Here is a 26,468-nt window from a genome sequence, read left to right as displayed (position 1 = left end):
TTACGAAGTGATTGACGTTTGCATGCAAACAAATTACCTCAAAGACTATTTCTAAAGTCTCACAAAAATGAAACGGAAGAAATTCACGATACTCACTAGATGAGAATGGGAATTAGAATCGAACATTAAACGTAACAAACTTCGACTAAAAGATGGAGAAAATTTGGATGGAAGAATTAAATCTGCTGTTTTACTGCACCTTGCATAAGAAAAACATTGAAAACAAAAAACAACTGGCCTCAACAGCAGTGCTGGAGACAGTGTGGGCACATGAATGTCTCACATAATGTTCTGGGACAGGGTTATTCTTGAGGTGTTAGGGAGGTGTAATGCTCCAGGATTCTCACATGGATTATGTACCTCACATTGATACCCAGCGACATGATTCAATGACCTGTATCTCTTCAAAATCCTCATACTTGCATGTAAAAAGAGTTCTCAGCTGGTTTGAAAAGAGTAGTTGCTACGGTAAGGTAAGGTTGGAAAGTCCTCCACTTTGATAGCTCTTATTTTCTTAGCAATTCTAAATCAATATAGTGACAAAGGGCGCCCTTGTTTTTTTCACAATACTGGCACAGACTTTGAAATATAACTGTTATTGAAAAGCTTGCAACTAGTGTTACTATATTACATTCTAACCCAAATAATCACAGATTTACCAGAATTTAAAAAAAGTATTTCCCTGTCTGTTTTGATGTGTTTCTCTACCTGACGAAAGTAATATTTTTTTTTATAAAGGCGGGGAGGTTACGCTCACTAACTCTTTTCCTTGTCATAGGGTCACATGGGACCACACGGCCCCCTGGGACCTCCTGGGCCAAAAGGTGAAAAGGTACATAACCGCATTTACTTGCTGTCCCTGATAGCCGTCTGCAATTTGATTGTGTCTAATGAGCTCTGGAAGCCTGTAACGGCTGTTAAAACTGACTGTGGTCAGTTGATCTTTTTTTTTACACATTGTTACTTAAGTTGTGTCCCTAATTAGTGTTTCCTTGTCTGCCTTGTCTTTGCAATATTCCTAAAGTCATGGCTAATTTGATCAACGATATGAACAAGGACAATGAAGTCAGCGCTGTCAAATGTATATAATTAGCCAACCACCTGGTCTGCCTATGATTTTGGGCATTTAAGCAACATAATTTGCCTTTATTTGACAGGAACAGCACACGATTGAACACCCTCGAGTTTAGTGACACGCTCATTTGCATTTTTTTTAATCCCTGGGCCGGAGCCATCTGGCTGTGGATATTTGTTGCTCTCTCTTTGCCAATATCCACAAAATGAACGGCCACGCTTTGCTTCCTAATTAAATCAGTATCAAGCTATCACATGGGTCGTTGCAAAATGTATAATTGTCAATTGAGAGCGACAGGTAACCCGGGCACTAAAACATGCTGCAGATAAATACAGATGGCTATCACAGCCGCAGTAAAAGCGCTAAAGCTACAATATGTTGCTTTCATCCCTGTAAGCGTTGGTGCTCGGCCCCTCGGCCAAAACCACATATTCTCCTGCGTTTAGATAACAATAGGACTCTTCATCGATTAATTTAATCGGACACATGCAGCACACGTGACTGTTACACATAAAGAACCTTCAGCAGACTTGTCCATTCACAGAAGGACGTCGGGCAGTGTGTGTTTCTGTTGTTGTCCTCTTTCAGAAACTAAACGTGTATTGATTTTGCACATATCATTGGGTGTGATTGATAGCTGTTGTCAATCTGTGGCCATATTGCTTGTTTAGGGTGAGCAGGGAGACGACAGCAAGGTAGAAGGTCCGGCAGGTCCCCATGGTGACAGAGTGAGTTTCTCACACGTACCCGTGTTTTTCCCCGTGTTCTTTCTCGGTGGTGGTCTGGATCATTATATCACTTTGTTTCCATGTGATCACAGGGTCCTCCTGGAAACAGAGGGGAGAGAGGAGAGCCTGGTGACCCTGGACACATTGTAAGTGACATTTACAAATTTGTCCTCAGGTATAGTGTCAATTACATTTAAGTGACATTCTGTGCATTTACATAAAGTAAATGATGTCATTCAGGGTCAAATAGGTGTTGATGGAAAGAGAGGTGAAGCTGGTACCGCAGGGCTTCCTGTAAGTATCTGATCTACGTCTCTTGAAATGTAAAACTCCCGTATATAGACACTGTGGCACATTGTTCAAACACAATCCGTGTAATTAAACCAGTAATGATGATTTTAGGGACACCCTGGGCCAAAGGGAGAACCAGGGCTGAAAGGATCCAAAGGAGACCAAGTAAGGACAGACGTACACCGGCATGATTTTATTCTTTTTTAGATAACTAAATGTATTCATGCAATATTATTGGACTCAACATGAACATAAACTCTTAACCTTCAGGGTCACAAAGGAAAATCAGGGGAGAGAGGAGAGTCTGGGACCAAAGGACCACCAGTGAGTAGGATGCATTTCTTGTCCTCCACAGTGGAGCTACATGTTACCACTTTGAACCAATGGAGGTGTGGCATAAACATTTCTGATCGTCTATTCTAAGGGTCCAGAGGGCCCGCTTGGTCCACGGGGAGTTGTGGGCAGGGAGGGACTTGAGGGCCCGCCTGGTATGGATGGACTTCCTGGTAAAGGCGGAACTAAAGGAGTCAAGGCAAGGACACTGTTATGTACCTTTCGTAATGGATCAAAAGCAAAGCAGCCGTCATTATGGTTCATCGTCTGCTGTGTTTAGGGGGAGCAAGGAGAGGATGGAGCAGTGGGCTTATCTGGCAGACCTGGGCAGCAGGGCATAACTGGGGTGACGGGGCTTCCTGGAAGTCAAGGCTACTTTGGACCAAAGGTGAGAATAATGAGTGGACGATTTGTTAAGTAAAGTTTTGAGCTTATTCACAAAGAACTTCATGTTAAACTATAGGACAAGCATTTTTATAGCTCATAATGCCAGCAATTGTATTGCCAATATCTAGTGGAAATTGCCAACTCAGCTGCACATTGCTGCTTTTATATTTGGTGTTTTCTTATCCCAAACTCTGGACAAAGTTTTTACACCGTATCTCTAAAGACCTAATTTTCTCTGCAATCATGTTAATGTCGCAAATATCAAGCTGGCATGGTCTTAATCTTCGTGGCCTTGCCAATATAACATTACATTTACACATGCGTGACTGAGAAACACAGAGAGGCTTTATGTATTAGGCAGTTTTCCCCTCACTGCACGTGGTGAGGGAATTAAGTTGCCTTATGATTTGGAGATTTAACTGCAAACATTTATGGGATTTGGACAGTTTCTTATGATGTCAACTGTACTTTGGTTCTACTTCGTCTTCTTCTATGGTTATAATGAAACTTTCAAAATTGAAAATTATTAAGCAGCGCTATAGTAACGTAGGGGACAAGGTACCAACGAGATAGAGATACGCTGAGATAGAAGGTCACGTTCTTGGCAGTGGTGCTTTAGACTTGGTGTTGCAGCCTCACTAAATGCAGTTAAAAAACGTCCCTGGTTTGTGTGTTCTTCAGGGTGAGAGCGGTCTTCCAGGCCAAACTGGTCCAACAGGGAAAAAAGGCTCTATTGGCGGAATGGGATTTCCAGGAAAACGAGGAGAGCCGGGAACTAAAGGGCAACCAGTGAGCACCGATTTGTCAAATCACTTCCTTTACATGGCAACTTTTTTGCTTGCTCAGCGATGAAGATTACCATTCTTCTCTTTTTATCAGGGGGATACTGGTGAACAAGGATTTCCAGGGGTCTTGGGTCTGTTTGGGCCAAAGGTATGTGGACACATTAAGGTCCATTCACAACCAAATGGCTCTGAGACAGTCAAATTAACCCAAAAAAAGTAATTTCTGGGTTTAACTCACCTTTTGGATGAAGCACTTTTTATGAAGTCTGAGCATCTAAAATTGCCTGGATATTGTCTGATACATTATTTTGTCCTCAGTAAAAATGAAAGCTGTTTTGGATTACTGTTACATGCCCCAGGATGACATCTGCTCCACGATAAGTCTGCTTTACTTACAGCACTGCTGCACTATAGATTACTGCCAGCTGAAGAAACAGACCAGGCTTTCCTGGAGTCCCACTCTTTGATTTAAAACCCGGAGGGTGATCTTGGATATTTTCCTTCTGTGGGAGTTGAACAGGAGTGTGAAGCAGATGCACTTTGTGTCAGTGTTCATTGGAGTTTGCAATAATTGTTCTAACTCGGAAGAATCAGAAGTCATCAATTCGCTCTGAATCCAAACATCTCAGGTCCTGGAGTGACGTTGAACGGCTGTAATCGTGTAACTGCAACAATAGTGACTATATTTCAGATATGAAGAAAGATAAGGTTGTTTACACTAGTGTATCATGCACACTAGACTAATGAAGGAGCATTTACATCATATAAAACAACCCTGAGAGTAACAGGCCGAGACTGCTTCCAGTAAAGTGTCATTTGTTCAAATGGGACAAACGCACATTAAGACAAGTGACAGTAGTTATATAGAAGTCTGCACAACTGGATTTAGGGAAGGTGAATCAATGGCATTAAGGCCTTTGTCATCCAGGAACTGTCTACACACTCTGGCCTCATGAGGCTGGAAGAACCCAGGATCCTTCTACGGCCCTGCCCAGCTCTCCTGGTGTAACAGTCTACAAGTAGTGATAAGGACACTAGCAGAATACAGAACTAGAGAATAATCAGTCAGGAAGGAGAAGGAGAGAGCAACTATCTGTGCCTACCACATCAAAAATATTGAGTTGAGGATTAAGTGCTCCCTTCATTGAGCAGTGTAGTGTGGGAGTACTGGAACACACCCTCCCTTCAACCTTTAACTCACCTCATCGTGATAAATAAACCATTATAAATTACAAGTATGTGTCTTTCTAGGGACCCCTGGGAGACATCGGCCCAGCGGGAATCCAGGGGCCGAAAGGACCACGTGGTTTGTTGGTAAGATGAAGATGAATGGTAGTTTGGAAACTCGTGCACTATTTCAGCCAATGCCAGCGTACTGAGCTCTCACAAACTTCACCCTTCCCATGAAAAATCAGCACTTCTCCATTAGATGCTCCATCATAGGTGTCATCAGTCACTAACATGCCTCTGATTTTCAGGGTATGGAGGGAGCTTTGGGCCCCGTTGGCATCATTGGCCCCAGCGGTCATCCCGTATGTACCTCATATCTCATCCTAAATGCCAAGCTTTATGTGACTTCTCTCTGCTTCTTGGCAGTGATGGAGTGATCCTCTGTCTCCTCTCTCTCCATCAGGGACCCAAGGGTGACAAAGGCAGTCGGGGGGAGACGGTGCGTGGCGCTGTTTTGATGAATCCTTTTTGTCTGTCCTGTGAACACAGAATAGGATACTTATGTATGGAGACGGCACAGCACTCGGCCTCCTTTGCCCTCAGCACTTTTCATTTCCTGTTGTGCTCCATTGTTTGTTCTGTGGAGTTTCTGTCAGGGTGATTAATGTTGGGTGCGTGCTCATCTCAAGTTTTCTGAGAGGTTTGTCGAGACGCGAGTCGCTAGCTCACTCCCGAAACGCCAACATTCACATCAGCGAGTAGGCTTGTAAAGAAGAAAGAGGGCAACTCAACATGCAGTAGATGCGGGCGGTTGACTTGGTAGAGAAGAGAAGGCGTTACATTGTGCATGATAGAATAATATCTGCTATTCCATTATTGAGGAACTGTCCACTTGTGAATATTGATTACTGTTTCCTTTCATCTCTAACAGGGGCTGCAAGGACCACGGGTGAGTAGTTATTCACCCCTGTAGCTTAATCATTATTCTTTAGCAGGCTTGTAGTCCGCTCTGTACAAGAAATAAATAATTAACTACTTTATCGTCTTTCATAAAAGGAAGTGCTAAATCATTTGATGTGGTGATGCAATTTTTCAGGGATTTCGTGGCCCTCGTGGACCACCTGGACCACCAGTAAGTTTTTTTTCTTTTTCTATTTTGTATAAATATCAAACTTCCCTTCAAAGTAATTCAGTCTAGACTTGAGTGTGTAAACGCATGAAGAAAATAAAAATGACCAATGAGAATTCTGATTGGTTAAAAGGGCTTCTTCAATCGTTTTTGTGGAATCAAGATCAAGGAGAGCAAGTCTCAGAAGGAAAAACGGCTGGAACACACTCATTGATTCAGTCTTTCAAAATGTACAGAAGCGACGAGTGTTTTGGCTCGACTCTTGATTCATAAAAGTCAGAATGTACTTTCATGTGTTTTCATAATTCAGATCTCAAAGTTACATTGAAAAACAAAATAGTACTTGGCTCTGCAGCGTCTAGTCTGCTGGAAAATCATTTTGTACACCCTAGTTACAACTGTGAGCATATAATCTATAACTAGTGTGTGTGTATATATATATATATATATATATATATATATTATAGTATGCAAGGCAGGGCAACATTATTTGTACAGCACCTTTCATACACCAAGGCAATTCACTTCACAGAACAATAAAAGAACACAATGAAGGTAAAACAATTTACAATTTAAGTGCAATAAAAATACAGACAAGATAAAAAAGAGAAATGTCTGTGTGTGTGTGTGTGTGTGTGTGTGTGTGTGTGTGTGTGTGTGTGTGTGTGTGTGTGGGCCTGTGCGTTCATGATTGTTTTTGTGCGTTTCTGCATAATGGAAGAGAATGGCAGAACTCACCGCCAACAGTGGAGATTAGGATTTACACAACCGCTCTCTGATTACAAAGGCACTGAGTGGAGCTGCTCTGTGTGTCTGTATACATGGTGAATATTATACAGGCTTTTCTCTCTGGTTTGCAGGGTCTCCCCAGTTCTGCCCTCTCGCTTGTAAGTATGTCAACCCTTAATGTCGAGTGAGGGTTTTTGGAATGATGAAATTTTATAATATAAACAGTAGGAAATGAAATGACAGGCATGGTTTCCTTGTTGTCTCCTTTGGTAGAGAAATGAGGCTCTCGGTGCGACCTTTCAAGTCATCATCGATTCCCACGCTGCGCTCAGGCCAGAGGTTAGTTTAAACAGCTCATTGCAAGGATTCATTGTTGCTTGTTTGGGTCCTAAAGGGTTTTATTCATCTGCATAAACATGAACCATTTAGAGTTCCTGTCGATCTCAATCATGCCTATATTTGTGTCCAAAGCAGAACTCTCAGAACGAGGACCTGCCCATGTTAGACCAGGGCACAGAGATATTCAAGACCTTGCAGCACCTGAGCACTCTCATCCAGAGTCTGAAGAACCCGCTGGGAGCCCGTGACAACCCGGCACGAATCTGTCGAGACCTCTACAACTGTGAACAGAGAATGCACGATGGTGAGGAGACACTCCAACTGCTCCGTCACTTCTGTGTCCACTCGATTCTTGTTCATTAAGAGCCGTATCTCTCTCATCCTCCGCCGCTGCACTTTGACAGGCACTTACTGGATCGACCCGAACCTCGGCTGCGCCGCCGACACTATCGAGGTGATGTGCAACTTCACTGGCGGGGGACAAACTTGCCTGAAAACCATCACAGTATCCAAGGTTCGGATTCCATATTTAGGCATTTCCTTAAGCTAAACCAAACAGTAGAGAAACTTTGAGTTGATTGTTGTTCGTGGTACACATTAAGGTGCACAGCTGTTCGTTTTCTGGCTCTGTATTATAAACTGTAGCTCTTTTTTATGAATAATTCTTGCAGTGAATCTTAAGGCTTCCCATTTTGTCTTGTTTGTCACTTTCAAAGGCAGTTATTCTTCAACCACACCATATTGCAATTAAAACTCAGCATGCCCTGGAACACAAACACAGACAGACTCAATGGCTGCATTAACTACATGAAAAAGGCACAATCTGTGATCCAGATGTAACTAGTGACACAGTTATAATCTCTTAAGCTCCCTATTAGTCTGATACTTCCCATCAAGTCCAGTGATTAATGTTCATCACCGGAAATCTCTGTGAACAAATCGTGTCAAACCGGACCTGTTTTTTGTGTTATGATTATTTGAGGAACACACATTCTTGCTTCACAGTTGGAGATAGGAGTGGGTCGCATCCAGATGAACTTCATCCACCTGTTGAGCACGGAGGCCGTGCAGCACATCACCGTTCACTGCCTCAACACACCCGTGTGGGCAGCAGGACCCTCCCTGCAACCGTCATCCAGGGCTGTGAGCTTCAAAGCCTGGACAGGGGAGAAGATTCAGGCCGGCGACCTCCTGGAGCCGCTCATCCCCCGGGACGACTGCTGGGTAAGCACCGCTTCTTCTCTGGCATGGAGTCACAGTGGAACTGCTACATGAAAGTCAATGCAGAACTCAACTGAGCCCTTAAAAAAATAGTTCAATATTTGGGGGAAATACATTTTGCTTTCTTGCTCAGAGTTCGAGAGAAGGTCGATGCTACTCTCAAGTCTGGGTTCGAGATGCCCTCAGGAGTTTTCTTGTGAACAAACAAACAAAGTTCTAGTGTTGCCCACCAAAACACATAAGGATGAAATGTATAAAAGGCATTCCATTACACATAAACATTTCCAAAATATAGAATATCCTAAATATATTTGAAACACAGTATTTTTGCATCCATGTTTATGAACTAGCAATAGAAAATCAGAGACCCACGCATGGAAAGAAATGCTCCATGATGCCACTAGATGTCAAAAACTCCACATGGGACCTCTAAGCTTAGCTCACTAATTAACGCAGATTATCCCGTTTCATTTCTTATCCATGTGTTCTGCCTTTTTTAATGTATTTTACTAATTAAACAAAAAAGATACAAAATGTTAATTATGTGTTAAAAGGTGTTTTTTAGACCAGAAGTAAACCAGGCCAGCTGTTTCTCTCTGCCTTTGTCTTCTGCATCCCAACATGTAACATAATGCAATTGTACCTTTCAGATCAAAGATGGCCGCTGGCATCAGACCCACTTCATCTTCCAGACCCAAGACCCGAACTTACTCCCTATCGTGGATGTGTTCAACCTACCGAGCACAGAACAGGGAGCGAGCTACCACCTTGAGGTGGGACCCGTGTGCTTCTTGTAGGGGCCCGTGTTGGGGTCCGAAATGCTCATCAAAGGAGTGACTGCATGGAGGAGGGTGGACGGGGGAGACTCATGCTTCTGTGGTTTCCACAACAACAGACCCCCACTTTCCCTCAAAATATGCATGGACTGCAGGAACAGGAGGGGGCAGCCGAGAAAGCGGCCCGTTGAAAATGCAGATACACGACTTCTATCAGCCTATGGAAAACAATAATAAGCTTCTTTTTTCAGAGACTCGTGTGCGTGTGGTACAAGAGCTGAATGCCCTTTTTGGACACAAACGTCTCATCTTCCCATATGTTGTATCATATTTCCTTCACGGCCTGATACCCTCTTTTTTTCACAAGAGATCTGTACAGAAATATGGAAGCACCTGCAATTGCAATAATTGCCATTTCAATGTTGAAGTATTATTTATACATGTATATGTACTGTATATTGTAATATAAAGTGCAATAGTTATTGTTCCACAGCCATTAAGCATATAGAGTACCGACACCATATCACTCATTCAGGTATGCAGCGTGCCTCACACAGGGCCGCTGCCGTCCAGGTAAGTCTTTCTGAACCTCTAATGTCTGTCTGGTGCTGAGAGACCCGCGTTCACACAAACGACTGCTGTGTGGTGCTTTCATGGATCGGAGCTTTCCACAGTGTGAACCGAGACAAATGTGTCAAGATGCTACCTCGTACTGCACCTCTTCATCTCGCAGCAAACAAGACGTTACCTGATCTAACCTGGGATGACACAGAGGAGACACCTGGTGCTGCAACAGCTGACGCTCACATGAGAAACTCTGGTCAGCTCTCGGCCGAGCTCTGCCTTGGCTTCACGAAGAAAAAAGGGAAGGTTGTAAAATATACATGCAGGCCAAATTCATTAAATTATATTTTCAAGGTAGTATTAACATTTTTTTTTTATATTCTTTGTACTGTCTGACGCTATACGTTCTTGTCTATGTCAAAATGTACATGTCTATAATTATGCAACCTTTATCTACAGTGGGTATTATTTAAATTTTATTTAAATTCTGATTAGCTTTCCACTTCCGTTCCAGGCATCAGTTTCATATTTTAGGAGTCATTTCGAGCTTTAAGGATTGTGCAGTTTTCTAATAAAACTGTCCTAGACAATCAACTGTTTTTTTAGGACATTACCAGCCGCATTATTTACTCTTTATGCATTTGTCACTCAAAAGGTGCATGATGGCGATTGGTCCCACTAATCAATAAACTCAGAGGATTTCTTGCAACACAACCCAACCACAGTACATGAGCTTCCAGTGTTTGGTCTGGCCAGACATTTTATGCTGCCTGAATGACTCGACAGGTAATTCAATAAAAGTCTGAAACCTTTGTTGATAAGCAGCTTTCATTTTCCTTTTCATGAAAGAAAACTTCATAGCAAAGTGAGGAACTAAGATGCATTTAAACTGCCTCCTTGTGGCAGGGCGTTTTAGCATCCTAATATTAATTTCATACCTGGAAATGTCAAACTGACAGCTACCGATGTCAACATGGAGATAAATATGTCCTTGAAGTGATGCCTTTTTTCCTACAAGCTACTGGTCAGTTTCAGTGTCAACTAAAAAGCACAGAAACACAGACTTGAGGTTGGAAGGCTGTATTAGCAAACTGCTGCATCTTAACAGAGAAGTTGTCATCTCGGGCACATGGCATGTCGGCCCCCGTCGACGGGCAGGTTGACTCCGGTGATGAAGCTGGCAGCGTCGGACGCCAGGAAGGCGATGCTTTGGGCCACTTCGTCCACCTCCCCTGGTCGCCCGAGGGCGTGGGTCTGCTTACTCTTTGCAAGAAACTGTTGGTGAAGAACATCGCCAGACACTATTGTTACTTTGAGATATTGCTGACACCAGTGTCTTCTGTGCCATCAGATGCTCAGATACGACACCTAAACAGGGAGTCCGACACTTTTGGACACAAGCTCTGAAGGAAAACACCTGTTTTTGTTCAACATGATGATGATGTGTTACCTGGGCGTACTGGTCCTCATCTAGTCCTGCTCTCTTGTGGACATCTGTGATGATCACACCAGGGCTGAGGAGATGCACCGCAACCATGGAAACACAACACTGTGCATCACATATTTCATTCCCAACAGAAACAACCAGGCATGGAACGATATGAAGATTTACTGTCACAATTATTCATCCTGTACGATAGTTACGATTCATGATATTATCCTGGAAATAATCAAAATATGCCTGAAGCACTCAAACATACTGGTATCACTTTGTGGCGTCGCAGATAAGACATCTTTCTTTGTGAAAAACAATCAAATAATGTTAAAAGATAAGATGATCATCAATGTAAATTAGGTCTCCCTGCATTAATAAAGGCTTAATTAATTTTGAAATACGTCCTAACCCATAACCCTTCAAGCAACTCACGACGATATTTACGATGAAGCCGATAATGGAAATTCAGCAACATCAACTTATAGTGGGGGTGTTTTTTTCTGCAATAAAATCCTCCACCGTCCCATCCCTAGAAACTAACATCAATGCTTTTTAAATCAGAAATTCATACTGTGTTAACGAATTAACTTTTTTTTTTTTAATAAACACCTACCACACAGAGTTCACTCTGACTTGCTTCGATGCTAGCTCTGAAATAAAGAACGAGTTAAGTTATTTATCTTGCAAACTTTGACAACGTTGAACATGCAGTATCGGGAGATAAAACGGCTCATTTACCAAGTGCTGTACAACGTGTGAACTGATCGATGGCGGACTTGGACATACAATAGGCCAGCACACCAGGGAACTACAGAGAGAAACACTCAACATTAACACAGGCATGTAGTAGGTGTAGTTGAAAATAAGTGGCCAGCTGCGTAACACCCACTGATCTCTGTCCGTTGACACTGGATACATTGACGATGGAGCCTTTGGTCTTGATCAGGTGGGGCACACACAGTTGAGTCAGGTGGTAAACGCTTCTGGAATGTGAAACGGAAGTTAGGGGACATCCATCCATCCATCCATTGTCTACCGCTTATCCTGTATTCAGGGTCACGGGGGGGCTGGAGCCGATCCCAGCTGTCATTGGGCGAAGGCGGGGTTCACCCTGGACAGGACGCCAGTCTATCACAGGGCCGACATGTAGAGACAGACAACCATTCACACTCACATTCACACCTACAGGACATTTAGAGTCATCAATGAACCTATCCCCATCCTGCATGTCTTTGGACTGTGGGAGGAAGCCGGAGAACCCGGAGAGAACCCACACGGGGAGAACATGCAAACTCCACACAGAAGGAACCCGGGCCGACCCTCTTGCTGTGAGGCGAGAGTGCTACCCACTACACCACCGTGCAGCAAGTAGGGGACAGCCTCACTAAAATGTACTCAAAAACTACACATCCAGTTAAGAGGGGGGTACTCGTTTTTTTGTCCTCTCTTATCTGTGATGTCACTGATCTAGTCTTCCTGGTGCATTTTTGACAACGTGGTCCTCTATGGTGAAATATGTGGGTGATCACCACATTTCTCAATTCTGTATCAATGTTCACATACAGTCATGCTCCGACACATTCACACATACACATACAGTGTATCTATACATTGTTAAAAATAGTCCCGATTTAAATCCAGAATTCATCTCAACTCAAATGATCTCCAAGTCATTTATGATAGACATCTATATACATTAGCCTTATAAGAGCCATCACATCTGATATATGGCAGCTACCGTACTCTCTACTGTGGACGCAGTAATATGTCTCTGATGTTATGATGCCAGGTATGAAATCCCACCTGACATTGATGTTCATGACCCGGTCGTACTGAGCCAGGTCTGCTGTCTCTATGGAGCCCATGGCCAGGATGCCAGCGCTGTTGACGAGGACATCCAGCCGGCCGTACCGAGCGATGGTTTGCTCCACCGTCTTCTTCACCGTCTCCTCATCAGTAAGGTCCCCAGGAACGAGCAACGGCTAACACACACACAGACGCTGAATGAGTTCATGTTCTCACGCAACACTGATGAAATCACTTTGTTCAAGGCAGCAATGTTCCAATGATGTAAGCTTGTCTGCATGTTTTTGCATGTAATTGTATGTGTTAACATGTATGCCAGTGTGGAAACGGTCACTTTATAAAGTCTCCATGTATTTACATCCATGTGGCATACACCCATTTGACATGAAACTAATTTAATTTAGTTTTACCCCATGCACAGTGTTTCTAAATATGCTATGTGCTAATCCCACAATGCATTGGGGCTTCAGATATTGGATGCAGGCATATTATGAGTCGACTTCCCCTGGAGACCTCATGTGTGAGGCTCTGGTGGTTGTGAGTTCATACAAACGCCACGCCAAACTCCATTAAAAAACAACAACATTTAAAGTAATAACTTCCTCTCCCTATTCTTCTCCTCGTCCACACAGCTAGCTCCCTGCTAGCAGCTGTTGTCAACGTGTCTGAACCCCAACGTCAGTTCGTCGTGGTGTAACCCAAGAGTTTCACGTCACAGCTCAGTGAGTCACCTCGGCAGCTCCACAGTCGACGCACTGTTGTGCTATCTTTTTGAGGTTTTCCACGTCGCGGCCGTTCAGAGCCAGCAGAGCTCCGAGTTTAGCGAACAGGACGCTCGTCCCTGCCCCGATTCCCGAGCTGGCTCCGGTTATTAGGGTCACTTTCCCCTTCAGGGAAGACGTCTGAAAACACACACAAACACCATCAGTGTCCCCACCACCAGACAATACCTGAAACTAACTAACCGCGGTACTAAGAGGGACAACGCGGCCATAAAAACACGTAGAACGACATGCAAGAAAGGAGACTCACTTTAAAAGCATCACCTGAGGCCATGGTGGCGTTTGAGTGAACTTGCTAGACAGGCGGCGTGACATGTGTCCACTAGTGATGACGTAGTAGGTACGCGCTGATTTGTAGTTCATATGTAACAACGCTCCTCCTCTAGACCCTCCAACCAACATTCAGTATCTTGTCTTTTGAAGTGATATACATATTTACAACCAAAATGTTTTGAAATCATGAACAAAATAAAATAAACACCATATATAATTTAGAAAAGTTTTATTTAGTCCAAAACATGAAAATATATTTACATATCAAGAAAAACAAACAGAATCTGTACAGCAGTGCTGTACGAAGTCAAGCGTGTATCCTTTTGTACTTTTGTACTACCTTTTGAGTTGTGAATGTATGCAGCCTATAATTGTTTTATTTCATCAAGATGGGTCTAAATGGACTGCAAGCAATTAAAAAAAAAAATAACAGTAATCACATCTAGATGGAAATTAGAGGGAGCATACCACTGTTTTGCTCGACGACTCCATAGACAGTGACTAAGATGTTGACTAACTTAAACATACCTATTACACTTAATAGAAAATGCTGGTACAAAATGTGATTATTTTAAAAGCAACTCAGCAATTTAGGGTTTCAGTGTTGTGTCCATTGTTGATGTAGCTGTAATTTCTAGCTGTCAAGGTACTTCACATTGTACCAAGAGGCTTACTGGAAAAATCTGAGCCCAGGTTTGTGTCAAAGGCCTCTCTGAATATTTGAGGAGAAAACTGTCTATCCAGCAAAAGGGTTGGCATGAATGGTCACATCCTTTATCCGGGTTTCAGTCAGCGGTCGGAACGTCTTTTCATTGACAGGCAGTTTCTCCAGTTCATCCAGTGCTTCCAGGCCATCGATAATCCTGCATGTTGAAGAGAGAAAGATGTCAGCTGGTTTTACAAATGACATTTAGCACAGTAACCATCTGTCCATGGAGGCAAGACCATTTTCAACAATCATTATTTCCATCATGCATAACCCCAATGTATCTGTATGAAGGCTACGTACTTTCCAAACACCGTGTACTTCATATCCAGATGGGGCTGTTTGGCGTATGTGAAGAAAAACTGGGAGCCATTTGTGTTGGGGCCATTGTTTGCCATTGAGACCACTCCTCTTACATTATGCTGAAATGAAAAGAGTAGAAGAGAAAAGTTAACGACTGACGATGAAATATTAGGCAACACTTACTGACATAGGGCATTAATAGGCACTTACTTTTAAGTGTTCACTGAACTCATCTTCAAATTTGCGGCCCCATATGCTTGTTCCGCCTTTGCCTGTGCCTGAATGGTTTAATCAAAAAACAGGAAATAAGGTACAAGGAGAGAGGACGTGGATTCTGACATTTCAGTGCTGAAATGCAGCAGATGCAACAACAATGTACCTGTAGGGTCTCCGGTTTGGGCCATGAAACCTTTAATATTGCGGTGGAAGACGCAGCTGTTGTAGAACCCACTGGCGCACAAGGCAAGAAAGTTCTATGAACAGTAAAAAATAAATAAAATGAGTAAGCACAATCCATGACTTGGGGATAATATGTGTAAATCTATTAAGGCCTTTAAAAGTGACAAGCAGCATTATCACAAAGGGAGTCTGCAATACATTTTCTACTAAACTAATCCAAACCTGAATATGTAATAATAACCCATGAAAACAAGGGATATTAAAACGATTATAGTGATGAAATGTAAGTGCATTATTGTTCGAGAGTCGCATTATTAATACAAAGACATAAGCAAGTAATAAATGTGATTCATTTGTATGGAGTAGGCCACCCTGCAGTACCCTCGTGTACCAGCTGCATTAGTGGGGTAACATAAATACATCAATTATACTTAAATAGTATAGTGACATTGTGCTAAAATTAGCCATTTAGCATCCGGAGTACTTTTTTAATGCGATTCATTTTAAGGTAAATTTGAGAATACATGGATCTATGCTAACTAGACTGTGGCATTACTTAGTTACTTGGGTAAAATATAATACTCCTTCCACCACTGAGAAGCTGTATCATTTATAATAAGACACGACACACTAAATACATCTCTAGCAGGTCTCCAGGAAACACTTGCATACTCATTCAGACGAGCAGAGAGCAGCAGCCAACGTGAACGCTGGCCAACTGTAGTCTAAAGGAGTTCACTCACCTCGCATGTTTTCGGTGCCCGCTCGCAAAACAATTCTATTTTAATCTCTCCCAGATCTGTTTGAAGGGTAACAGCCTGCAACATTAACAAAACAGAGAGACTCGTTCACTTTTAGGAGGCACAAGGAATGTCTAGTTAGCTTAGCCTGCTAGCCAGACTGCAAAAAGTCAACATGTTGTCGTTATAAAAACGACGTTTCTGGACTGGCTCCTAACACATGTATACGGTTTATAATCCCACATTGGAGAATATATTTGTAACCCGTTCTTTTATTTTCATAACAGACCACAGATATCTACCGGAATATGAACAAGTTACCATTTCAAGCGTTGAGTCTTTGAACAGTGTGTCGGCGAAACGTGTCCGGTTGGGTACTGCAGCCCAGCAACCAAAGGTTCCGGGACATTTAAGAAAAGGACACGCTAGGCAAAACGCTTCAGGACGGAGCTGCTAAAGCTCAATGGATACAGCCAGAACCATCTAGTCTCTGCAAATAATTGAAACCTGTGATGTTGTAATAATAACCCCCACCAATTTTCCCATTCCCACATATGTATACTGCTTTTTTTGTGGTTTTCCTGCTTGTGTATTATCAATTTGTTATTGGAAACATGCAACATAGAGGTACAAAATTGAGATAATGACTGCCTTGAAACAAGATTCTGCTACAGGGACCTTTTTAAATGAGAGGGCCTCAACATGAGGTGGTGAAGCAGGTTCACCTTCAAGCTTCATGTCAGTTGAGTTTGTGTATAATCCCAAACACAGAAGTGGGCCATCAACAGATTCTACATTGACAAGACAAATTAGTTCAACCAAGTTTATTTTATTTTACCTCTAGTGGATGGTGTGCAGGAGAAGATGGGACACATGTTCAAACAGAATACTCACTGTCACATAACTCATGTCAATACTGATGATTTCCTTATTAATGAAAAACGTTTGGCAACCCAACACTGCATCAAGACACATTTGTACATCACCTATGATTGGCTTTGAGTTGGGAAACATTGGAGGGAAAAAAACATTTTGTACCCAAAAATAATGATTTTAAGTTTCATCATGTTGAGACACACACACACACACACACACACACACAGACACGGATAACACGTCACACACACTTCCTCTGTGCTAACGCCGATGAAGATGCATCAGTTCTGAAACAATACAGCTCCTTTTGTACATGGTCATTGTGGAAAACACAGAATTCATGTTAAACCAAATGGTTCCTTTTAAAAACACAAACACATTGTTTTAAACCAGCAATCAATATTAAATACAGCAAACTAGAAAAATGTATAGAAATGCATATAAAACTGTAACTTTATAAAACAATTGTTTAAATTAATAAAAAAAAATACCGGGTGTAATAATAAAAAAAAATAGGCAATCAACTCAAACAAGAAGTGAGTACTAGCTGGTTTCCTGAGAAATTGAGTTATATTTAAATGGTACTAATAGCTGTCAAAAAAATTGTAAAAAGGAGGAAAATAACAAACATTCATAATTATGAGATAAAAAGCTAAACTATTTATTCATCACTTTACTAGCAATCTACACTTTACACTTTTCAGTCTCAATTAAAATGGTTGATTGTCTTAATCGGTGGTGTATTGCTAAAGGTGTTCTGGAGGCCATTTAAAATGCTCCAGTTGGGTAAATAATATTTCTCAATGAGTGAATTATATATATATATATTTTGCCTATTGGTCAATCTGCTGGCAGGTCTTTCAGTCAAACCTTCCTATGCCGAATTCATACAAAACATGTGTTGTATAGATGACGTTTTCTACCATCATTAGCATTTACCTAAGTGAAACTAGTGGGACAGGTGCCTCTAGTGCAAAAGCATTCTCTGGAACCAGAAAAAACCCTCTAAGCTACTGAAATTGAAATCCTCACCATCACCTTAGTAAAATGAATGCGACAAAAAGAACGCCCATGCACATTAGAAAACTACATCACAACTGACCTTTACATAAAAGGCAATATTGCACAATATAGCATAGTTAAACATGTTCATGAAATTAATTTACATAGCTTAAACTACTCCTATGCCTTTTGACCCAGTCACTGTACTGTATATTGCTACTGGCCAAGTTTTCCTTGCAGTTCAGTTTATTAAAACATAACCTGATATTGTTTTTGTTCTCGGGTTGAACACAAGAACCACGTTTTTGTGTTGTGCTGTGTCAGAGCTGTGCATTGATCTCAAATGCCTTGATCTCAAATGCCTTATTAGCATGGTGCTGCTTACGGTGGCAAATCACAAGTGTAGAAAAAGAAACAACACACTCTGAGGCAAAAAGTATTAAATATTTCTCAACAAAAGGAAACCAGAGAAATAAATGACAACTATTAGCCCACACCTGGAACAGTATGGAGGTCCATTTAAAACAGGAAAAAATCAAATAAACATCTCACACAATTATCCATACAATTTGACACAGAGATAAAAATGAAATTATGAGATATTACTTTGAAAATTCTGACTTTGAGAATTAAAAACTAAACCTATCTCCCTGACATGGAAAGGTTTCCATAAGGTCAGTACATCTAGCACAAAAACAAACAAAAAAAACCACAAAAAAAAAAGAAAGAAAAGAAAAAAAAATCGTCATTTTCAAAACGTCACTTCAATTGAAACCTAACTGCTGAAGAATTTCTAAATCACATCTACAAATAAGCCTGGTGGAAGATTTACTGTATAATTGAAATTGTAATTGTAATTGTAATTCTGACTTTTACCTTCCATAGTAGTTAGTCGTCTGCAGTGGAAACAACAGTTAGCACAGCCAACGTGACAAGCTGAGGCTAGCTTCGAGGAGAACGTGATATTAATTGCATTTGAGATACCATATGTCCCTGTTATTTGCCCAAATTGATCATGGGGTCAGGTCTTGTCACTTGTGATGACGATAGACAGAAAGTGAGGAAATGAGACATTTTAACAAAAATAGCCGAACTGTCCTGTTGCTACCATTATCATTTGGGCATGGGTAGTCTAGTGCAGCCCATCAATACATGGCCAAGAAAACAATCGTTTGTTTTCAACTCCACAGACGCCACAACAAGAAGGGAAACAGTACATAACACTGGAGTGAAATAAAGTTAAGGCAGCTTCCCCAAAGGGCTGTGGCTTTTTTTCAAAAATGCCTCGTAATCTTTCTTACCAACGACAAATTCATTTATAGCTTTCACATCAAAGGCGTGAAAGCTAAAGACATTTATTTCACAAAGATCACGATTCAGAAATGGTCATTTTGGACCTCATTGGAAAATCTGATTAAATTCCATATTAACCTCCTCTTAATGAATCCAATATAGTGATTGAAGTAGTTTTAAATTAAAGATGGCTGAAATGTCATCCAGATTTTGACTAATGCAGTTCAGCGAGATTAAAAGAACCGAAAAACGACCACATTGAAGCATTAAAACATCATATTAATCCTATTATGTTATAAAGCAAACACAAGGCCAGGTGTAGAGGAAACAGATTTGAGGGCGTCTGGTTCATTTACTTGTTATTTGCAGACAATAACACTCCATGATGCGGGCATAGAAGTAGACCAATGTTTACTTCACACCCACCACAGAAAGGGTAATCTCAATCTAATGTTGCCGCTAAAGCATTTAAACATATATTACTAATATTTGGAGGCTCCATTTCAATGTCAGTGTACTGTTATCCTGCATCAATTCAAAAAGTTTTTCAGCAATGCATTTTGTTTTGTGCAATTCATTCCGAGACAAACAATGTGGATGCAGCGTGACTGTGACACAGTTTCAGCTCAACTCCCACTGCACAGTATACTGGCAGTAAGGGTTGGGTATCTGCTCGGTGATAAGACGCTCCACTGATGACATTATATGGGAGGGATATTTTGCAATACTACTCCTCTGGGTAGCATTCAGGAGAATAATTGCTTTTTCCAGCCCTCTGTCAAACACACTAGTCATCTTTCCCCCAAAAAGAAGCCTTCAACCACTCCACTCTGCCAAACGGGCTCCATGTAAGGACCGCACACTGATCTAACAGCACATGGTGTTCTGCTACCAAGACTCGGGCCGAACAAAGACAACTCATCAGTCTCTCCGTCACTTGCACCCTCCCACCTTATACAACATCCTCTCAGACCCATGGATCTCACCTTTCTTGACTCATCATTACTGTATCCCTGATTTGTGATTGCATGTAATGCGTTCATCATTTTCCAAATATTTTCAAGCTAAGCACATATGGAGGCATTTATGGGCCAGAAAACAATGACGACCAGAGTTACAGGGTGGCTCAGCTCGGTGCTGGACGACAGATGGACAGTTAAAACCCAGGGAGTCAAACTATTAACTACTAATAGGATTGCTAACTCGATTGTGTAGATTTCTTGCGATTGGCATCATTATCATTAATATTACGAATCATTAGAACATTTGGTAATTTAATCAGGTGACTTATGTAGTTGTTCTTCGGGAACACCTGCATTATCTTTTCTTAAATAAAAAGAAATAAAGCGGGTCATGATTTCTGATGAATTAGGTTGCATGTTATGGAGGCAGAGGCCCTGGAAATCACCTTGCTATCTTATTTGCAAAACTAACAATATTAGACAGATTCTTTTAATAGTGGATTCTATCTTGATTAGACAAGAAGCTGTGTTCAAGTTGTTTTTCTGTGTTAAAGGGAAACGCTCGCTGCTGATCACAATGACACTGCTACATTATTGCTAAAAAGCATCATTACTGGTTTAAAAAGGAAAGGCCTGAGAAGCTGATTGTAAAGTAAGGACAATCAACAACAGCACAGTTAATAATGACGAGACCAACCAGAAACTATCAGTATTTTGGTTCTGCTCAACTGGCACTGGTTCTGGATACCCAACCTTATACTGGCAGTACACTGTAGCAGCACCACTGCCTGCTTCAACAGCCCTGTGAGACAGTAGAGGCGTTCCTCCTGTGCCAGGGTCCAACCGGTCGGTTTTCACTCACAGCCACAGACGAGTTCAAGCCTGTTCTTTGTCAGTTTTCCATAACTGCTCTTTGACCTCTGTGGGGAGGGTGTTAAATAGGTCCTCCTCCACCACAAGGCCGGTTCTCTTCAGCTGTCGGCACTCCCCCAGCTCCACAGGCAGACACTCCAGACGGTTTCCTCTCAGCTCTAGCTGTGTCAGCCCGGTCAGTTCTCCAAACCTCGATGGCAGAGACTGCAGGCAATTGTTCCCCAAGTTCAAAGTGCGAAGCTTCTTGCACTGGAACAGCTCATTGGGCAAGCTCTCAATCTTTATTTCCAGGTAGGGAGGGTGATATGATGGGAGAGAAACGGAGAGGTATTAGCTTTTGTAACCTGCTTAACATGTTTACAGTAGCAAACAAACCATACAAGATTAAAAAAATAAACAATCAACAGATTGAAATGATGGAAAACTGATAATTATTCAATCACTTACTCTGTTTGCTGTAACTGCCAGGTACTGAAGATTCTGGAGGAAGCCAATGTCTGTGGGGATGTAGGTTAGGTTGTTATGGCTCAGGTCCAGGAAGCGCAGCTTGCGGCAATAAAACAACTGGCTGGGGATCTTCTCAATCTTGTTCCTGTTCAGGTACAGTTTCTCCATGTTGGTTAGTGTGCCAATCTGGATGGGAATATAGGCAATCTGGTTGTACCAGAGCTTAAGGCAGACCAGCCGATGAAGGTGCTGGAAGCTGATGATCTCCTCGATGGTCTTCAGGTTGTTGTCCTTCAGATCGATCTCCTGCAAGTTGTGCAAGCTGAAGATGGAGTGCGGTATGCGTTCTAGATCGCAGCGGATGAGCTCCAGGTCAGTCAGGTTCACCATCTTCTTCAGGCTGTTGAGCACCATCAGCTTGGTGCCTTCATTATTGACAGAAAGCTTCTGGAGGTGCATGCCCACATCAGTCACCACCTGAGGTAGCTTGGTGAGGTTGCTCTTCAGTCGAAGAACTTTGAGCCTCTTCAGCTCCCGGAGCCCATCGATGACAATGAAACGGTTGTTCTCCGCACTGAGATTCCCTGTTAGGTGAAGCTCGCTGAGATTCTTCAGACTGTAGATCCATAAGGGGATCTCTTTGATGTCAGTGAACTTGATGTGCAGAGACTTCAAGTTCTCACGCAAAAAAGCCAAGGCGGGAGCCTCGATTTTGGCTGGCGTGTGGTAAAGCCACATCTCTCGCAGGTTGATCAGCTGGGCGATGATCGGCGGGATGGTGACATCGGGGATAAGCTCCAGTTTGAGAACCTCCAGCTCCATCAGGTCAAACACCGTGTCTGGGATGCCGCTCAGCATGAAAAGGTGCAACTCCAGCTTCTCCTGAGAGTTCTTGGTAATCCTCTGCCTGAGCTTGTCCAGTGTCCACTCATTGTTGAGGTTGAGCTGCCTCAGCTTATTTTCACTCACTTCTGAGAGGAAGACGGCGAAGCGTTTGGAGTACAGCGGGTCGTACTGATCGATCATGTGCATCATGAATGCAAAGTCATTCTTCACATCGGGTATGTCGCTGTAGCTGCTCTCTTCCCGTATAGACTCGAAGGAGTACTTCTTTAGAGAGCGCCGAAGCATCCAACAAAGTGTGTACATGCAGATCAAACCATACACCACCACTAAGCTAATGTAGAAACAGGCTAAGATTTTAAAAAGTGTGGCCAACGGGTGTGCACAATGGTACACGCTGTAACCTGTAAGGCTCTCTATATTCACCGAACAGTCAACACTGAATTTAATATCATGCACGTAATACCCTGTATAGCAGATTATCAAGATAAACTTGATGACTTTAATGATGGTCTGACGGATGTACAGTCTGTACACGATGTCTCCTTCTTCAACGTGTATACGGAACTTCTTGACTTTTTCGAACAGCGCTTTTGCCTGTTCGCCCTCTTTCTTGTCCAAAACCCCAGTTTCTGTTCTATCTACAATGCCCTGCTCAAAGCGTGTCTTTGTCCTCTGCAGCATAGGAACACTTGCTTCAACATCCTCACTGATAACAGACGCCTTGTGGTCCATTGAGCCGTTCATTTTCATTGGTTTTGGGTCGCTCTCTTCAACCACCGTCTCTGACAGAGCCCTAGTTGTCCATGGGGAGTCAAAGCATTTCAGCAAGATGGACACAAAGTGCTCCAGTTTGGAACTAGTCCGTGGGAACTTAAACCAAAAGTTGCTGCAAGCTAGGAAAATAAGGGTGTGAAGTAATACTAGGTAAGGAAAATACTTGGCAAACCAGTGCAATCTATTCTCATAGCACACAGCATCCACATAATTGTACTGGTGGCGGTCCAGGTCATACTGGATCCCTTTGGGCTCCATGAGCAATGATGGGGAGGGGGTATAATTTAAGTTCTTGCAGGTCTCGTTGACCACCCATTTGCAGGGCAGGCAGATCATCTTGTCCTGGGTGACCTGCAGTGTCCCCCCAAACACAGAGATCATAAGCATAACAATGGAGATATAGTCGGTGAACACATCCCACCATGGTTTCAGAATGCGGTATGCCGGCTGTGTGTCCACAAAGTACCGCAGCTCAGTGATGGGGATCATGGTTTATCTGCGGGGGGCCAGAAGAAAAAGAAAAAAAATGTTGAGGACAAATTCATAAAGGAGTGCAGTGTTGTACTGGATTATATAGCCTTATATAAGTCAAAATACTACAGATATAGCTTTCTTCAATATTAAAAATTTAAAAAATGTCTTCCCTTTAATGTCTGAACAGCCTTGACCTAAACCACAATACAAAACCAAGGCCAGAAATCAATATTACAATGCTAAGTAAAAAAGTCATACATGAGAACATTTCAGACCGTTAAATGAAAGCTGCCAGGAGCATTGAAATAGAGATGCTTCTTGTGTCAAAGAATTGCCTGATTGACTTTACTGAGCTGGCTCACTACAGTTTAACAGACACTATTAATCTCACATTCAAAAGGGGCGTCATACTGGACATAGCATTCCAAACATGGACAAATGGAAAACTGGCCATTGATAAAAATATAAATCAGCCAATTTGTCTGAATTTTATTGTAATCCCTCCCTACGAGATTTAAGTGGCGACTTAATGGGTTGTCACCAGGAAGAAATACAAAGATAACATAGGCAGCTGCCTTGAAAGTGTGTGGGAGCTATACATATAATAAATTAGTAAATTAACAGAACAGCCAATTTTAGCTCAATCAAGAAATACCGACAGTATGTGCCTCATTTTCATAGGGAGGGCACCCTAATTAGCAGGAATGCATTGTTCCCATTTTTCTGTCTGATGCTGATTATGAGTCCCAAGAGTGTGAAACTGTATGAAGTACTCGGATACTTAGTTAATTATTAAAACACTTCAGGAAAAGTTGCAACAAGTCTGTGAAATTACCTTGTGACAAACAGCGATAAAGATTTCGTATAATTACGTACGTGTATGAGTATTGCAGAGTTGCGTCACGACCAACTAGGGCCAGAGGTGAGTAATGCAATAACATTTCTGTATGATTATTTTATGTATCGACACATTTTAATTTCTGTTTGAGAAAATGCATTATGATATTGAGAGAAAAAAAATGTGTTATACTGCGATAGAGGATTTGTAAACATATTACCCAGCCATAATTAGCAGTAACTCTTTAATGTATTCACAACATACAAATTCACATCTACACCTGACACACATTTCAACCAGACACTTTGAAATTATTAGTCCAAGTTGTTGGTTTGAAATAGAACCCAACTTTCTAAAAAGCATGTTTGTGAACAACATAATTTGTGTTTAAGGATAGAATAAATTAATTTAAAAAATGCTCTCAATGCACTAGAAAAATGGTTCTACTTACAAATCCGAAAGGTAAAGCACAATACCTCCATATGTAATCAGTCAAGAGCAATCCACAACTACTCCTTCGCTGTTGTTACTGTACATCAGAGCAAGAGAAAGCCCTCCAAATCAACCCCAAGCCTTGTGCGAGTGTGACACACCCAGCATGTAAGCTTGAAAAGTCACTCTTCTAAAGATGATGTTCCGTTTTGGCTTGTTAAACCCAAACAACACAACTGCCAGAGGAGCCACCTTGCTCCTTTGCTCTCTATTCTTAGCCATTTCCGTTAATAATACCCAGAGTATTGTCTGCGAGGGCCTTGAGAAGCACCTCCCTCGACCTTCAGGACGAGATCCTGTTTACCTTATAGAAGCTGCTGTCTCCAACCACTGTCTCTGTGGAATACTCAACCGTCACCTTTTGCACTCCTGTTGCCCCTTAATACACACAACTACACGTACACACCATAACACGGGAGTTGGCATTCATCACCGCTTGTACTTTGTTAGGAAACTATAAAGACGAGGAGTCAAGACGCCTAGTCTGATCCTAGGCCAAACAAGCATATTTACACTGGCCCCAGTTCAGAGAAACGTCTGCGTACAAATCTATTCCAAGTGCTGCAGCCTGTAATGGAGAGATGATGTAGCAACACAACGAGCAGTCAGTAAGTCAAGCACTCACCAGTTTGGAGGTGTTATCTGTGTGCCAGTGCTTGGTGATGAGCCTGGTGGACAAGCCACTCTTTGTGTAACCAAAACTCTTCATGGACCACTGCCTCTCTCACCGCCATAGGGTTGAATAGAAGACCTGAACAAGACAATGGGAGATGTTAATGGGGTAACAGCTGTTTTCTTAAACACACTTGGGAATGACACTGTTGCAGAAAGCGTGAGGAAAGTTAGCCACCTGCATGCGTATTGCTGTATAAACAAGACTGTACAATAAACGGGCTGTGCCTTTACGGACTATTATTCTTATTAATGTGTAATATATGGTGCCTACTATGATTGTGTCGCACATACACAGCCTACATGCAAGTGATTTTGATGGGTGTAACGTCTAGTATCCACCGCTCGCAACGTTAGCATGGGATGTCTTTGTCATCTGGCTAAGTAAGTTAGCTGAGCTGAGCAAGCACTTCTTGACAGAAAGTTAAAGCTGTGTTTGTGTGTTTTTATAGAAACACCTTGAAATAATGTGACACGCTATCAACGACGAAGTGCGCTGATATCTGACAACGAGCTACTTATTAGCACCGGTCACACACAAACATGTGTTTGATGTTAAAACACATTAGCAAACTAAGCTAGGCTGCCGTTAGCTAGCGAGCTAACCTAGCTGACTGAAATGTTCACCACCGGCTCTCGCTCTCTCCCCCCTCTCTCCCTCTGTCATCGGAAGTTTACACCCTTACAAACGCTGTATTTAATTTGACAGCGATACATTGCTGGCGCGTATTTAAACTGATACGTTGTTGAACTTACTACGTGTTGGTGTCTTGCGATCAAATCCAACGTTACTTTAATAGTTGCTAACAAATTGCCTTTGCTGTTACTAGCAGCAACTCTGCTCGCGCTAGCTGTTGTTTTTTCCAGCACCTCCGATACAGTTCTCCACTTCCACCTCCACGCCGACGGGTGGCAGTGTGGTGCTCTTTGGTAACAAACGTAGAGAAA

At 42.2% G+C, this 26,468-nt stretch overlaps 4 protein-coding genes across 5 annotated transcripts in view; 1 reads left to right on the top strand and 3 right to left on the bottom strand.

Annotated features, from left to right (window-relative positions):
* The window catches only part of col27a1b (collagen, type XXVII, alpha 1b), a 63,299-nt gene extending 52,845 nt beyond the window's left edge, over positions 1-10,454 (top strand). Inside the window, exons 41-61 of one of the 2 annotated variants that reach the window (XM_084024477.1) lie at positions 779-832; positions 1,747-1,803; positions 1,896-1,949; positions 2,044-2,097; positions 2,206-2,259; positions 2,365-2,418; positions 2,519-2,626; positions 2,708-2,815; positions 3,496-3,603; positions 3,694-3,747; positions 4,851-4,913; positions 5,078-5,131; positions 5,233-5,268; positions 5,701-5,718; positions 5,866-5,901; positions 6,759-6,785; positions 6,901-6,966; positions 7,102-7,270; positions 7,371-7,480; positions 7,972-8,190; positions 8,838-10,454. In XM_084024477.1, the coding sequence (XP_083880603.1) occupies positions 779-832; positions 1,747-1,803; positions 1,896-1,949; positions 2,044-2,097; positions 2,206-2,259; positions 2,365-2,418; positions 2,519-2,626; positions 2,708-2,815; positions 3,496-3,603; positions 3,694-3,747; positions 4,851-4,913; positions 5,078-5,131; positions 5,233-5,268; positions 5,701-5,718; positions 5,866-5,901; positions 6,759-6,785; positions 6,901-6,966; positions 7,102-7,270; positions 7,371-7,480; positions 7,972-8,190; positions 8,838-8,984 (1,650 nt within the window). In that variant the 3' untranslated portion in view covers positions 8,985-10,454. Of the gene's footprint in view, positions 1-778; positions 833-1,746; positions 1,804-1,895; positions 1,950-2,043; positions 2,098-2,205; positions 2,260-2,364; positions 2,419-2,518; positions 2,627-2,707; positions 2,816-3,495; positions 3,604-3,693; positions 3,748-4,850; positions 4,914-5,077; positions 5,132-5,232; positions 5,269-5,700; positions 5,719-5,865; positions 5,902-6,758; positions 6,786-6,900; positions 6,967-7,098; positions 7,271-7,370; positions 7,481-7,971; positions 8,191-8,837 lie in introns of both variants that reach the window. The other variant, XM_084024476.1, reaches the window with a different exon arrangement.
* Positions 10,455-10,591: 137 nt separating this feature from the next.
* On the bottom strand, positions 10,592-13,898 carry LOC311022890 (3-oxoacyl-[acyl-carrier-protein] reductase FabG). Its single transcript, XM_084024480.1, has 8 exons — positions 13,801-13,898; positions 13,500-13,670; positions 12,766-12,944; positions 11,852-11,945; positions 11,701-11,770; positions 11,576-11,612; positions 10,978-11,041; positions 10,592-10,802 (listed from the first exon to the last, which is right to left on the bottom strand). Exons 1-8 carry the CDS (start codon positions 13,822-13,824, stop codon positions 10,644-10,646), a joined length of 798 nt encoding a protein of 265 aa, XP_083880606.1. The 5' UTR covers positions 13,825-13,898; the 3' UTR covers positions 10,592-10,643.
* A 137-nt stretch (positions 13,899-14,035) lies between these two features.
* On the bottom strand, positions 14,036-16,327 carry ppil3 (peptidylprolyl isomerase (cyclophilin)-like 3). The gene is made up of 6 exons (XM_084024393.1): positions 16,293-16,327; positions 15,975-16,049; positions 15,212-15,305; positions 15,043-15,110; positions 14,833-14,951; positions 14,036-14,686 (listed from the first exon to the last, which is right to left on the bottom strand). The coding sequence occupies exons 1-6, from the start codon at positions 16,293-16,295 to the stop codon at positions 14,560-14,562; spliced, it is 486 nt and encodes a 161-aa protein (XP_083880519.1). The 5' UTR covers positions 16,296-16,327; the 3' UTR covers positions 14,036-14,559.
* Positions 16,328-17,159: 832 nt separating this feature from the next.
* lrrc8ab (leucine rich repeat containing 8 VRAC subunit Ab) lies at positions 17,160-26,401 on the bottom strand. Its single transcript, XM_084024478.1, has 4 exons — positions 26,277-26,401; positions 25,474-25,599; positions 21,425-23,540; positions 17,160-21,256 (listed from the first exon to the last, which is right to left on the bottom strand). Exons 3-4 carry the CDS (start codon positions 23,531-23,533, stop codon positions 20,981-20,983), a joined length of 2,385 nt encoding a protein of 794 aa, XP_083880604.1. The 5' UTR covers positions 23,534-23,540; positions 25,474-25,599; positions 26,277-26,401; the 3' UTR covers positions 17,160-20,980.
* Between the last annotated feature and the right edge of the window lie 67 nt (positions 26,402-26,468).

This window comes from Eutrigla gurnardus (assembly GCF_963514095.1).
Source record: "Eutrigla gurnardus genome assembly, chromosome: 13".
In the NCBI taxonomy this organism is placed as follows: Eukaryota; Metazoa; Chordata; class Actinopteri; order Perciformes; family Triglidae; genus Eutrigla; species Eutrigla gurnardus.
Note: the sequence above shows the minus strand (reverse complement) of the source record. Positions and strands in the feature narration are given on the sequence as shown.